The sequence below is a fragment of the Leuciscus leuciscus genome, assembly GCF_965113295.1.
Source record: "Leuciscus leuciscus genome assembly, chromosome: 1".
NCBI lineage: Eukaryota > Metazoa > Chordata > Actinopteri > Cypriniformes > Leuciscidae > Leuciscus > Leuciscus leuciscus.
The window spans coordinates 31,485,240-31,498,692 of record NC_138725.1 but is presented as its reverse complement, the minus strand read 5'-3'; the positions used below and the strand labels follow the sequence as shown (position 1 = coordinate 31,498,692).

General features: G+C 41.2%; 1 protein-coding gene across 1 annotated transcript in view; it reads right to left on the bottom strand.

Moving 5' to 3' along the window:
- Positions 1–11,944, bottom strand: part of LOC309495135 (uncharacterized protein) — a gene marked incomplete at its 5' end in the record, with an annotated part of 23,611 nt that extends 11,667 nt beyond the window's left edge. Inside the window, 3 exons of the mRNA XM_082164729.1 lie at positions 10,386–10,519; positions 11,101–11,138; positions 11,794–11,944. Coding sequence (XP_082020855.1) covers positions 10,386–10,519; positions 11,101–11,138; positions 11,794–11,944 — 323 coding nt within the window. The remainder of the gene's footprint in view (positions 1–10,385; positions 10,520–11,100; positions 11,139–11,793) is intronic.
- Between the last annotated feature and the right edge of the window lie 1,509 nt (positions 11,945–13,453).

Below are 13,453 nucleotides of genomic sequence, written 5' to 3'. Positions count from 1 at the left end.
GCCCAACTAAAGCAAACACTGATCGCTATAATAATAATAATAATAATAAATTGTATTTATAATGCACTTTTCATTTGCGAACAAATCCCAAAGTGCTACATATTTCAGAAAAAAAATAGAAAAGACAAGAATAGAAAAACATTAAATATAAAAACAGTTCAGTTTCACATTAATTGTAGCTAATTTTAAATAAAAAGGTTTTTAAGTCTTTTTTAAAATGATCAACTGGCTGTGGAACCCTCAGGTGGTCTGGCAATGAGTTCCACAGTCGCGGGGCAACAGAGGAGAAAGCACGATCTCCCATGGTCCGGAGCTTGGTTCTCGGAGGACGGAGACGATTGCCATTTTGTGAGCGGAGGTTTCTGGTTGATGCTTGCTTGGTGAGAAGTTCCTTGAGGTAAGGGGGAGCATTTCCATGAATGCATTGGTGGGTGAGGAGAGTGATTTTGTATTGGATCCTGGTGGAAATGGGGAGCCAGTGAAGTGCTTGAAGAATGGGGGTTATGTGTTCATATTTACGCACTCTCATTAGGATCCTAGCAGCACTGTTCTGTATGTGTTGGAGTTTCTGCAGACTCTTGCTAGAGATCCCATACAGAAGTGCGTTACAATAGTCCAGCCTGGAGGAGACAAAGGCATGGACAAGTTTAGTGGCGTCAGAAAGAGTGAGAGTGGGACGGAGTTTGGCAATATTCCTAAGATGGAAAAAGGATGATTTGCACAGAAGTTTGATATGGTTGTCAAATGTGAGGTGAGAATCAAGTTTTACACCGAGGTTGGTTACTGTAGATGAGAGAGGGATGTCTTTTCCAGAAAAAGTGATCGAGGTTATCTGGGACGACTGAACCTGCTGAGGAGTGCCGACAAGAATTGCCTCAGTTTTGGAATAATTTAACTGTAGGAAGTTCTGACTCATCCAGGCCTTTACCTCCTCCAAGCAGGAAGACAGTAGGAGTGGTGTTGAAGAAGATGAAGGCAGAGCAGCCGGGGGGTGCGGGGTTTGGATTATTTTGAGATAGAGTTGTGTATCGTCAGCGTAGCAATGGAAGGAGATACCATGCTGGCTGATGATGCGGCCAAGAGGGAGCATGTAAAGAATAAAGAGAGTTGGACCAAGTACCGACCCTTGAGGAACACCACATGTGACAGCATGTGGGTGAGATTTAGCTCCACCCAAACTGACGTACTCGGTCCTTCCAGAAAGGTATGATATGAACCAGTCCAAGGCAGAATTTGATAGTCCTATATCACTGTGGAGGCGGTCGAGAAGGATGTTGTGGTCGACAGTGTCAAATGCTGCTGTGAGGTCAAGGAGGATAAGAATTGAGGGGGAGCCAGCATCGGCTGCCATCAGAAGGTCATTCGTAACTCTGACCAGAGCTGTTTCTGTACTGTGGGCAGGCCGGAAGCCTGACTGAAACTTATCGTACATGTTATGGCGTTGAAGATGGTCCTGGAGCTGAGCAGCAACTGCTTTTTCCAATACTTTGGAAAGGAATGGAAGTTTGGATATGGGCCTGAAGTTGGCAAGATTTTCCGGGTCCAAACTGGGTTTTTTAAGAAGTGGTGTGATAGCCGCAATTTTGAGGGGGGAAGGAACATGGCCAGACTGGAGCGAGTGATTAATTGTTTTTGTGATGAGGGGACTTATGGCAGAAAGATTCGATTTTATCAGGATAGTGGGAAAGGGGTCCAGGGCACAGGAAGATGATTTCATTTTTTTAATGATTCCCTCAATTTCAAGTTGTGAAACTTCAGAGAAGCAATGAAGAGAGTGGCAGAAACCTGACTGTGAACTGACAGAAAGGGCAGGTAGTGCAGAGGAACCAGGGAGATGCGATCGGATGGAGTCAATTTTTGTTCTAAAGAAAGTGATGAAGTTATTGCAGCGTTCTTCTGTGTTTTCTGTGAGAGTTTTAGTCTGGGGTTTAAGAAGATGGTTTATTGTAGAGAAAAGCTGCTTAGAGTTTCCAGGATTGTTGTTGATAATGTCCGAAAAGAACTGTGACCGTGCATCTTGAAGTGACTTGGAGTAGGCTTGTTGGTGATCTCTATAGGCTAGTCTATGTACAGTTAGTGCCGATGTTTTGAAACGACGCTCAAGGATACGGCCACGTGCCTTCATTTTCCGCAGCTCCAAGGTGTACCATGGGGCTGAGCGCAGAGCCGTCGCAATGGGGTAGGCAAAGTAGGCAGCTGCCTAGGGCCCCCAGCTGAAGGGGGCCCCCGATGGCCGCACGGTCGTTTAGGTTGTGTATCTGCCCTCGTCAAACAGTATTAACCATTGTAAACAAACAACCACAGTGAGACAGCGCTATCACTTTCCAGTACTGCTCCGTGAGCGGGGCCCCCCAAACTAGAGGGATTATCCCTATGCAACGACAAACACTATGAGTGCCCTAATCACTGTAATGTTGAAGTGACATCCACCGTCGCGCACCCCCCATCAGGTCCCCCACTAGCTGTCAGTGGAAGAGAAACACTCAGCGCTACGCGGGCATTTAAATTTAAAAATGTCATCATGAAGCGTTCATACCCTTCACGATTTTCCAAAACACAGAGAAAGAAAGAAGAAGAGGAAAAACGCCAAAGACACAGCAAAAGTAAACCATTATTATCTCCAAATACAGCTGTCTGACGTGTTTTCACATCTCTGCGAACATAAACCTTGACATCAGTGACCAAACACAACGGTAGATGTGAGCGTTGTTAGAGGGTGAAAAAGTTAAACTAATAGTCATACACAACTTTGTTCTGTTTGCAGAATTTAAGCATAAAATACACACTAGACAACTTCTCGACACTTCACTGTTGAAGTAGCTAACGTTACAGCGTTCGAAAACTTCCTTTGAGCTAAATCCTCTTGATGCACGAGCCCAGATTACGATCGCATGAGATTTTTTGCCATGTAACTTATAAAGGCAAAAGCTAGAGAAGTGTTCTCTTGACGGCTGTGTCTGCCCGCGGCTGTGGTCACGGTAAAAACTTTGTCAATTCCAAACAAATAGAGCTGGTCCTATGACTCCCATGCAGTTAGGTCCAAACAAAATAATCCATCAAGTCCGGTTACATTTTAGATGTACGCAGGCTCAATTTCCGTTGGTGGTGTTTCTATTCCATCTGGAGAAAAATGCCCTTTTTCCTTCGCGTTTGTCCTTCTATTCTTATGGGAAAGTGAAGTTATTTTCCTGTAAAGTAAATATCGAATCCTCCACACTTCACTTTCATGATATGCTATGAGAATAACAATAAATGTATGGCTATTCACCAAAGGTTTTTTTTTTTTTTTTTGCTTTATTAGGTGCTTTGCTTAAAGCTACAGTAGGGAACTTTTAGAAAACGTTGACTTAGCCTGAAAATTTGAACAACCACAGCTTACAGGTCACTCCCCCTCGCTCTCTGCTGCGCTACAGCCCTCCCTCCACAGCTCCTCCCCCACAACAGAGCCTGCCGTGAACGCGCAGGCTAGTAAACATGCAGGGCCACTGATGACGGCGGATAAACAGTTATCGCACATTCACTGGTAGGGACGAAACATCAACAATATGCTTTACATTGACTATGGCCTGCCCATACTTTGACTACAAACTTGGTCCTCAAATCATTACGTATTTTGCAATACATGTAATGTAACTTCAGAACGTTGCACTCTTTCTATAAGTTATAAATAGCTAGCAAGATAATATAATGGTAACGTTACAGTATCTAAGTAATTATTCTAGCGATGTGTAATGCTAAATAAGGTTTGCTAGTACATTATTTCAGCAACATGTCAAGCCAGTGAATTAGCAGGTTTCAATTGTTGCTTTGCACACTGTGTGACATTTTATCTGTATGTTAGCTATGCGGCTAGAGTTTTGACACTGAGTCATTGGGCTCCGACGCGCTTGTTTATCGTCATCGGTCTTTTTCTGTTTACCTGTCTTTGTTGCATGAGCAGGTGCCACTCGAGAAATTGGCAGTTTTAGTTGTTTAGTTGTCCGCCATTAGCAGAGCTGCGCGGCACACCGGCTATCTTGATTTTGAACAACGGTACGCGCTGTGCGAGAGAGGGGGGTGATCAGCGCGTACACAAGCATGATTGACACTGCTAAGACACTCCTCCTGGCTCTGATTGGTTGTTTCTTACCGGGAGCGGTGTATTTCTGCAAATGGCAATAGGACCACTGGGAGGAGCCTGAGGAGCTTGATTTTTTCACAGATTATCTGTCTCATATTCTACTGTCAGGAAATAATGACAGTTTTAACAAATATGTAAAAAATATTTTTTTACAAAAGTTACCAACTGAAGCTTTAAATTGCTGTCTGTGCCAATTGATAATTCATGACTCTTAAAATGCACCAGAATACAAGAAATCCCATCTGTATTTAAAAAATTTTCCTGAGGGAGGACTTGGGACCTCACTTCACTCTTTTGCCTAGGGCCCCCAAATATCTTGAAACGGCCCTGGCTGAGCGTACAAAGGATACTGTTTTGGTCTTGATGGGGGCATGACGATCCAGAAGTCTGCAGAGTGAATTATTGTAAAACGTGACTGATTCACTGGCTGATGAAAGATTGGCAGAGGAGAGATGGTGAAGATCCAGGGTCAAAGTGTCTGGGTCAAACTTCTTAATGTTACGAAAGCAGATTTGACGTTTAGGCTTGGAGTGAGTAGGCAAAAATGGCAGTTCCACCGAAATTAACTTATGGTCAGATAAGCCAAGATCACGCACTTGCAGGTTATTTATGGAAGCAGAATCAGTGATGACCAGATCAAGAGTATGCCCTCTGGTGTGTGTTGGTACATCGACATGCTGTGTAAGATTCAAGCAGTCTAGTAATTGTAAAAATTCAGCAGCTGAGCGACAAGAGGGGGTGTCAACGTGGATATTCATATCTCCAAGTATTAAAAGGTTTGTAGATGTAGGACCAATTGTTGTGAGTAGATCGTGCATCTCATCAACAAAGGCTGAGTTTGGTTTGGGTGGGCGGTAGATAAGTAATACTGTCATCGGAAAAGGAGGTTTGCATTTGAAAGCTAAGCATTCAAATGAAGAAAACTCAGGTAATGACAAAGCGGACAGTTTGAATTTAGTTTGGTATATTATCACAAGACCACCACCACGTCCAGTGCTGCGAGCTTTCTGCAGGTAGGTGTAACGTTCCTACGTTCCTAAGCTATAACGGTGGCTTACAATATGTGATTTTCTCCTTCTGCTTGTTATCATCAGGTGTCTTCAATAATGCTCAATCATCACTCAATTGATCACTTAATTGTCTCATTAACTTTAACACTGCTTCAGTGTTACTTTAACACCACGTAGAGTGGGACCATATGTGCTCTGAGCAGTGTTAATTTAACATTGGGGAATTTACTGTGTAGATGATTTACAAAGCCTTTGCAATTTGATGTTGAGGAACATTGTTTTTAAAGTATTCCACAATCTTTTTAAGCACTCTTTCACAAATTGTAGAGCCTCTGTCCATCTTTACTCTGTCTCTCGAAGACATCCCTTTTATAGCTAATCATGTTACTGACCTGATATCAATTAACTTCATTAGTTGCTAGATGTTCTCCCAGCTGAATCTTTTCAAAATGTCTTGCTTTTTCAGCCATTTGTTGACCCTGTCCCAACTTTTTTTGAGACCTGTAGCAGGCATCAAATTTGAAATGAGCTCATAAAAGTGTATAAAAGTGTAAAATTGTTCAGTTTAAACATTTGATTTGTTATCTATGTTCTATTGTGAATAAAATATTGGACCATGTGATTTGAAATTCTTTAAGTCTTCATTTTATTCAAATTTAAAAAATGTCCCAATTTTTCAGGAATTCGGGTTGTAAAAAATCCAAAAATATAATAATGTACAATCTGCTCCACCGGACTGCAAAACGTTTGTGTTCTTGTAATTCAACTAAGAGGCCACTGTGTGACGTTTCTGTGGCAAGCAGAGCGGGAACTGAATTCGCCAAACTTGAACTGAAATTCGCTTTATTTAACTTTTTTTAATTAAATTTGTTTTTAAAAAACAACAAAATAGTGATATTTTATAGCAGTTGTCTACTTTAATGTCCTTAAAGTTTTTCCTCTTCCCAGCGGGCACCTTGATGTCAAATTGACGTCACGAAATAGGTCAAAAGTGAAAGTCATATTGACGTCAACTTTGAGGTCAATTTGATGTCAAGATTTTGACCTCTGCTGATGTCATTTTGCCAAACAAAAAGGTGAAATGCATGGCCGTACACTTATTACCAGCTTCACTTAAAACTAACCAGATTTACTTTATTTAATTTCCGGTTTAATGAAATCATATTGTGTATTTTAAAGTCACCATGATGGTGGTTAGCGTTTGTTTTAGTTGGGCTCTTGACCCTTGACTCTTTAATATAAACATTTCTCAGGCTACTATATTTGTGTGTTTATAAAGCACAATTGTTGTAGCTAAAAAAGCCATGAGAAAATGAGATCAGGTGATGTTGGCAGTTTACTGATGACAATGTCATCATGTAATTGCCTGAATCCCTGATCATATTCAGTGTCTTAATCTTTGATTATATGGGACTTGTGGTTTTTATGGTGTATTATAATACATGTATAGTTCCCACAGTTCCCACTGTATTATAATTACTGTTGTTTTTACATTATGTCTATGTTTTGTACTCTGTTAATTGTATTTAACTTTTCATTATTTGTTAACTAACGAAGTATAAATTCAGAACACACAAACAAATAACATGTTTATGAAAATACGTAATTTAATCAGTTAACAACAGATCCTGTACATTTGTGGAAACAGTTCAAAATAAAACATGGGCCAACAAATATGTACAAATTGATGGAAACTGATTGAATGGATTGAAACGATTCAAGCCAAAAGTGTTGGAAGATAAAAGTAAAAGTAATCAACCTTTTGCTTCATTGTTTTAATGACTCCCTCATCTCTGTATATTCTTTGTATGAACATGTCGTCTTCAGTAAACACAACAAAATCACACCACTTCATCCCGGAAATGAATAGTTGGCCCTGCACCTGCCAGTAGTAAGTGTGAGACTGTTTGAGCTGTAGCACTCCACCAGAGACCCTAAGGTAGGCACAGTCCACATAGCTTCTCAAATTTGGGCACTTCACTTCTACCAGTCCAAACACAGGATCAGCTTTAGGGTTGTACACCAACCCATCTGGTGATGAGCCAAGCCAAGGTGTATCGGGGTGGATGATAAAACCACAAGGGTAGTGATTTACCTCCTGAATGCAGCAGTATTCCTCAATAGCGTTGGGCTCCATCTGAAGGCCCCCTCTTCATTTCTGCAGACTGATAGCCTGACCTCAAAATTCTCACCGCTAGACTCGCCGCTGAGGACTGCCCTCTCACATGGCAAATGAGAAAACAAAATGTGCTGAATGTCACAATATAGTTTACAGTTACCTGAATCTAGAGGAGGTTAGACGTGGCTCTCTCAATAAATGCCATTCTCTCATTGTGCTTTGTTGTCTTGTGCCCATCTCAATTTTGTGTGCCATGACTTCTGTTGTTGCTAGAGAAGTCATGTGCATCTGTTGATGGTGAGTCAGCACAAAACAGCACTCTGAGGGACCTAGACAGTACTCCAGCTGGTGACCGTTACATAGCCGCCGCCGCCGTGACGTGAACAGTCTCTGGATCGGCAGACGTGACGTGAAGCTCTGGCTCGGCAGGACTGACGTGGAGCTCTGGCTCGGCAGGACTGACGTGAAGCGTCTCTGGCTCGGCAGGGCTGACGTGAAGCGTCTCTGGCTCGGCAGGGCTGACGTGAAGCGTCTCTGGCTCGGCAGGGCTGACGTGAAGCGTCTCTGGCTCGGCAGGGCTGACGTGAAGCGTCTCTGGCTCGGCAGGGCTGACGTGAAGCGTCTCTGGCTCGGCAGGGCTGACGTGAAGCGTCTCTGGCTCGGCAGGGCTGACGTGAAGCGTCTCTGGCTCGGCAGGGCTGACGTGAAGCGTCTCTGGCTCGGCAGGGCTGACGTGAAACTTAGGCTCGGCAGGGCTGACGAGGAGAAGCTCAGGCTCGGCAGGGCTGACGTGAAGTGAACCGGCCAGCAAAAGAGCATGGATTATATACTTTTGAGGATTCCAGCCAGGGGGATGAAGTGGCATAAGGGAGCTGAACGGCTCGGATAGTCCTCCACGGAAAAATATCATTAGGCATAATTCATCGAAAAACGCCAAAGGTGCCAGCTCAATAAAGTCTCACGTACTCCTCTATGGGTCGGTCTCCCTGACGGAGACACATAATCTGTGCCGCTGGATTCATGGTGGTCATCGCTGCTGGATCTTGGTACGGCGAAGTTTTCTGTTACGTACTGCTCCGAGACACGAAGGTTGAGGATCCAAATGCAGCTTTATTAAGGGGTAATCCAAAGACAAAATCCAATAAACAGGCAATGGGTCAAAACACAAGTAGACAGTCCAAACAAACAAACAAACAAACAAAACAAGAGGGGGTCAGAGGCAAGAGAGTAATCCACGGAACAGGCAAGATATCCAAAAACCAAAAGACAAGAAAACCAGGAAAAATGCTCAGAAGTGCAATGCAACAACATACAAAACTTTGCAGTGAGTGAAGGGGTGAACCAGGCTTATATGGGGTGAACTAAACAAGATAATGAGATACAGATGAATGTGATAATGAGTGCTGATGAGTCCAGTCAGAGAATGATGGGAGATGTAGTCTGTGAGTGAACGTGAGAGTCTGGTGTGGAGTGCCCTCTGGTGGCTCTCAAGGGCACTTCAGCTGGTGACCGTTACAATTGTCAACACATGCATGTGGTAAAACAACTTCCCATTTCTACACCTTACCTGATGCCTTCTGCCAATCTTCTCTCCTTGGGCCTAGCTGACAATACCACCATTTCATTTGTTGGACCAGGCTTAAAGCCCTGTAAATGAATGTTGTATAAGAACTTATTTGTGCTGTATTTAGTTTACTTTAACTGCAACATGACATCATGACTTTGCGTAAACATACACGCCACTTTCAAGTCAAAAGTGGCGTGTTATCTATACGCATTTTGAGCTATCCGCGTGTATGTTCACGCCGAAACGAACCGTCATCTTCCGCGTGTATGTCTACGCCGTTAAATGTCCGAGCGAAACGGAGCAAAATGTACGTGAAATAATCATGTTGGTCCCCTTTGGAAAACGTGTAGATGTCACAGTTTAACAGCCTCAGACGTGAATCTTACACGTACCATTATCCCCGGACGTTTGCTAATCCTACCCCTAAATCTAATCATAACCATTTCTTAAAACTATTGGCTACAATTATAAAGAAAAACAACAGACAGACAAGTATAATCACAATAATGTATTTATTGAGAAAATGTCAAAATCGGTACCAAAAGTTGTTCACGTGACGATGTGTCGCAGTCCTCTCTGGCAGTGGTTTTGTATGAGCTAACAGACAGAGCAGAATTTAAGTTATTAATTCAAATCCATGAAAACGTTAATCCGTCTTCGGTTCGGTTCGCTCTGAGGGCTGCGCGGCAGTGCGCGCTTCATTTCAAATGTGCATGACGCAATCTGTGACGAAGCAGGAGACGAGAGCCAATGAGCGTTTGATATTACTGCCGTAACCATAGTAACCTGTCGCTTCTTGAGGGCGCTATTTTTGAATTTGAATTCATAACAAGCGCGGGGTTTGACGTTTACGGTCAAGATGACGATTACTGGATAAAGGGCTGAGTTTGGATCTTTTTCTTGCAAATAATAATGAATTCTGAATAAAATTGGTGTATTTTGTGAATCGATGTTGTGTTGTAAGGTTAGTATAATTATGGTTCTATAGGAACCATAAATAAATTATTGTGGTTATACTCGTCTGTCTGTTGTTTTTCTTTATAATTGTTGCCTAGGCAGTTTTAAGAAATGGTTATGGTTAGGTTTAGGGGTAGGATTCGTGGCTCAAACTATCTTTTAATGCCATATTGTTCATAAAAATGCCATTTTCCTACATATCTGTCCATTACATTTTATCATTTTAATATTGTCCATAAAATGGGTATGTTTAGGTGTGGGAAGATTAACCCCAGTGACGGGTAGGTTTAGGGACTTTTAGGGAGTTGGGGTAGGTCATATCTATACAGTAATGTAACGTTAAATCAACGGCGTTGATAAACACGCTGAAAAGCGATTATGCGTGTTGATAGCATGCCAAAAATGGAAATCGAATTGGCGTGTCATACATACGCCATTTCATGAGATCAGTCTGTTAACTCAATGATTTACCTATTTTCGTAAGAAAAGATGCTGCACTATCTGTGTTATTGGAAGTTGATGTGAGAACAAGAACACAACTTAAAGAAGATGTAGGATTATATTATAATGTGTAAATTAACAATTAATTGTGATAGTGTTGAGCAGCATCACCTGGGTCCTGGGTTTGTGCCATTGCTGCTCAGACCCTGTGCAACTGTGAGTCGGGGGGACAGCTGCCGCTCCCTGTTGGCTATAATGTGCTGTTTGGAAGAGCAATGCTGCAATGCGATTGCATAGAGCAAGCCCTGCCACACATGAGCACTGACAGGCCATCAGCTCAACAGGTTTAGTGTGTTTGAGGACAACCTGTAAGCGAAAAAGATATCAATTGTATATTTTCTGTGTTTTAGGATTCAGGCAATCATAGTCACTAATTACTGGAATAAATAATCATTAGTTGAATTTATGTTGGTTTGCACTGTAGCTAGTGTTTGAATCTTCATTGGGCTGCCAAATGTTGGCAAGCTAACTAACTCTACTCTCTGGGAATCTTAATAGGCCGTATTTGTAATACATTACTGTGTAAATACTTGTTAGAATACACAGTGTGCAGTTGATATAGTGGTACAGTGAACTATTGTCCTGACAGCAACAGTTATGCTGTAAGCCTTTGTAAACTCCAAACAGTGGTCTATGACAATCACTATCTGCATAATCATTTTTTTATATACATATATATTTTTTTTTTTTTATATATATTTTTTTTTTTCATTTAATTCCTAGAGAGCAGACACTGTAAACCTTATTACATTGAATCTGATCTCATTCCCCTACACTCAAGCTGTGTGGTCTCTCATTTTTCCTCATAGACCTGAAAGCATCTTGCCCTCACAGAAACCTCTCCTGCCTCGTTCTTGTCAGAAACTGAGAAACAAAACAATTACAACACATGGAATATCAATACACATGCACTTGGATTTTTCCTCAGCAATGGAATGCTGTTATTTATGGTCATACAGATAAAAGTACATCATTCAAAAGGGAAAATCTGTAACCTTTGGCACTCTAGCGGTTAATAAACATGTATGCGTCTTGCGGAAGAACATTGTAGCCGGAGCTACTTCTCTATGTTTATGTCTATGGCGAGTCACGCAGGGATGTGGTTACTTACTCCAATCCATACATAGTGATACAAGCCGACTGGTCTAAAATAGTCCCATTATAAACACTATTATAGGTGTATAACGTAGTGATTCAGGATAAGACAAAAACACGGTTTAGAAAATTGATTCATGATGTACTCGCTCATCGTATTGTGTAAATTTTGAAAATAAAAAAAGTTACAGACAGCAGCTAAGTAACATTGTGGTATTTTAAAGTTTCATGTTATATAACAACATACTAACGTTAGTTTATATGTCGAGCCTGGTAATCACGGGAGAGTACCTAGACAAATTGTACATTTAAATGCTGACAACTAACGTTAAAAACTATGTTAACGCGTTAACTATGGATGTTTGCAAGCGATCCTATCTCGTAAACAACATCATAACAGCAGTCTTGATAATCGATAACTTACCTTCACAGTCATGAATATAACTGGATATGTACAGCTTAAATCCTTTTTCCCGTTTACTGGACGAAGCCTTGGAGTTTTCCTGAATAAGGCGGTGTACATCATTGATGTTGACTTGAGGTAAATCCTGAAGGCAGCGAGTGTAGAAAGACATCTTCACGGCCGCTTGATTTTGGACAGTTGACCGGAAATGACTGAGCTGACTTATCTAAACCAGGAAGTGGCCGTGCATATAGTCCATTGCTTGTTTCTCCCAGTGTAGCTATAGAGCTGGTAAGTCCCGCCCATCCGTAAAACCCCAAGTGGACCTCTAGGTTGAAAAATCATCAATGCAAGTGAATGTGAGAAAATAATTATTTTCTGGTCCTGTTTGAATGGTGCCATGAATGTGCCATGAATGTGAACATATGTTGTCTGTGAATTTTTGACAGTATATTGTATGATTCTTTGGCTAGCAGTTGTGGAAAAGACATACCCGAGAAAGACTACATGTCGCCTATGTGACGTCACCCCATAACACATTTTCCCTCCACTTGTCAAATCACGGTGCTAATGCTGCGATAATCTATGGAGACAGATCGAGATGCCTGAGTGTTTTGTACCCAAAAGTCACCATTCAAACAAAATGGGCTGTTCTTTCTTCAGATTTCCGCGTCGAAAGCAGCGAAGAGTTGTAGTCCACAAAGTGCTCTCACACAAAGTCTAACCGTATCAAACTTCTACCCGCTAAATTGTAGCATTCTTCCCTCGAAAAATTATATAAAAAATTCACAGACAACTTATGTTCACATTCATGGCAAAATTCAAATGGGACCAGAAAATAATTATTTTCTCACATTCACTTGCATTGTCGATTTTTCAACCTAGAGGTCCAGTGGGGTTAGCGGAAGGGGCGGGACTTACGGAGCTCTATATTACACTTTTTTTTTTCTTTTTTTTTTTTGAGCTGCATGTGTTATCAGTCTTAAGTGCAATAATTTGAATAATATTTTTCCTAAAATAACTTCTTTTGAATAAAACCAGTCACCTTCGCCTGACCAACAGTTTGATAATTTAGGATAGGATAGGACAGTTAGGATAATTTTATTTGTCTTACCCGTGTTAATTTCCACTTTCTTCTCAGCAATGTGCTTTTCCATTCTTCACGTTTTCCTTGGCTGCATTCATCATTTGAAGTCGATGCATTCTTTTAGAGCTCCTGGGATTCAACCTTATTTTCTTCATGCATGAATAGTCTATGTAAATTGTAGCTTATATTCAATTGAATCAATTATCATATTTTGCTGTTTAAATTATAACGCTGAAAACAGTCTCGTGATTTGATTACATCTTTAATTAGTGATATAAGTTACTAAGTAGCATGAAGTTATTATCTTAACATTAACATTAAAACACTGACATTTTTAACAAACTTAATTTTACAATTAATTCAAATAGTTTTACTATAGTTTATTTGCATTTATATTTTAGTTTAATTATTCTTTTGTCTGAGTTGCAAAGTGTCAGGTCTGATGATAAAAGAAAACGCATGTGCGACTGGATTTTGCAAGTGTTGTCATGGAAATGGCAGGTGAGGGATGAAATAGGGACATTCGCAAACTGACCCGGACAAATGTCCTCAGAACGTCCGTCAGCGAACGTTACAAAGTGGACCAAATGCGGA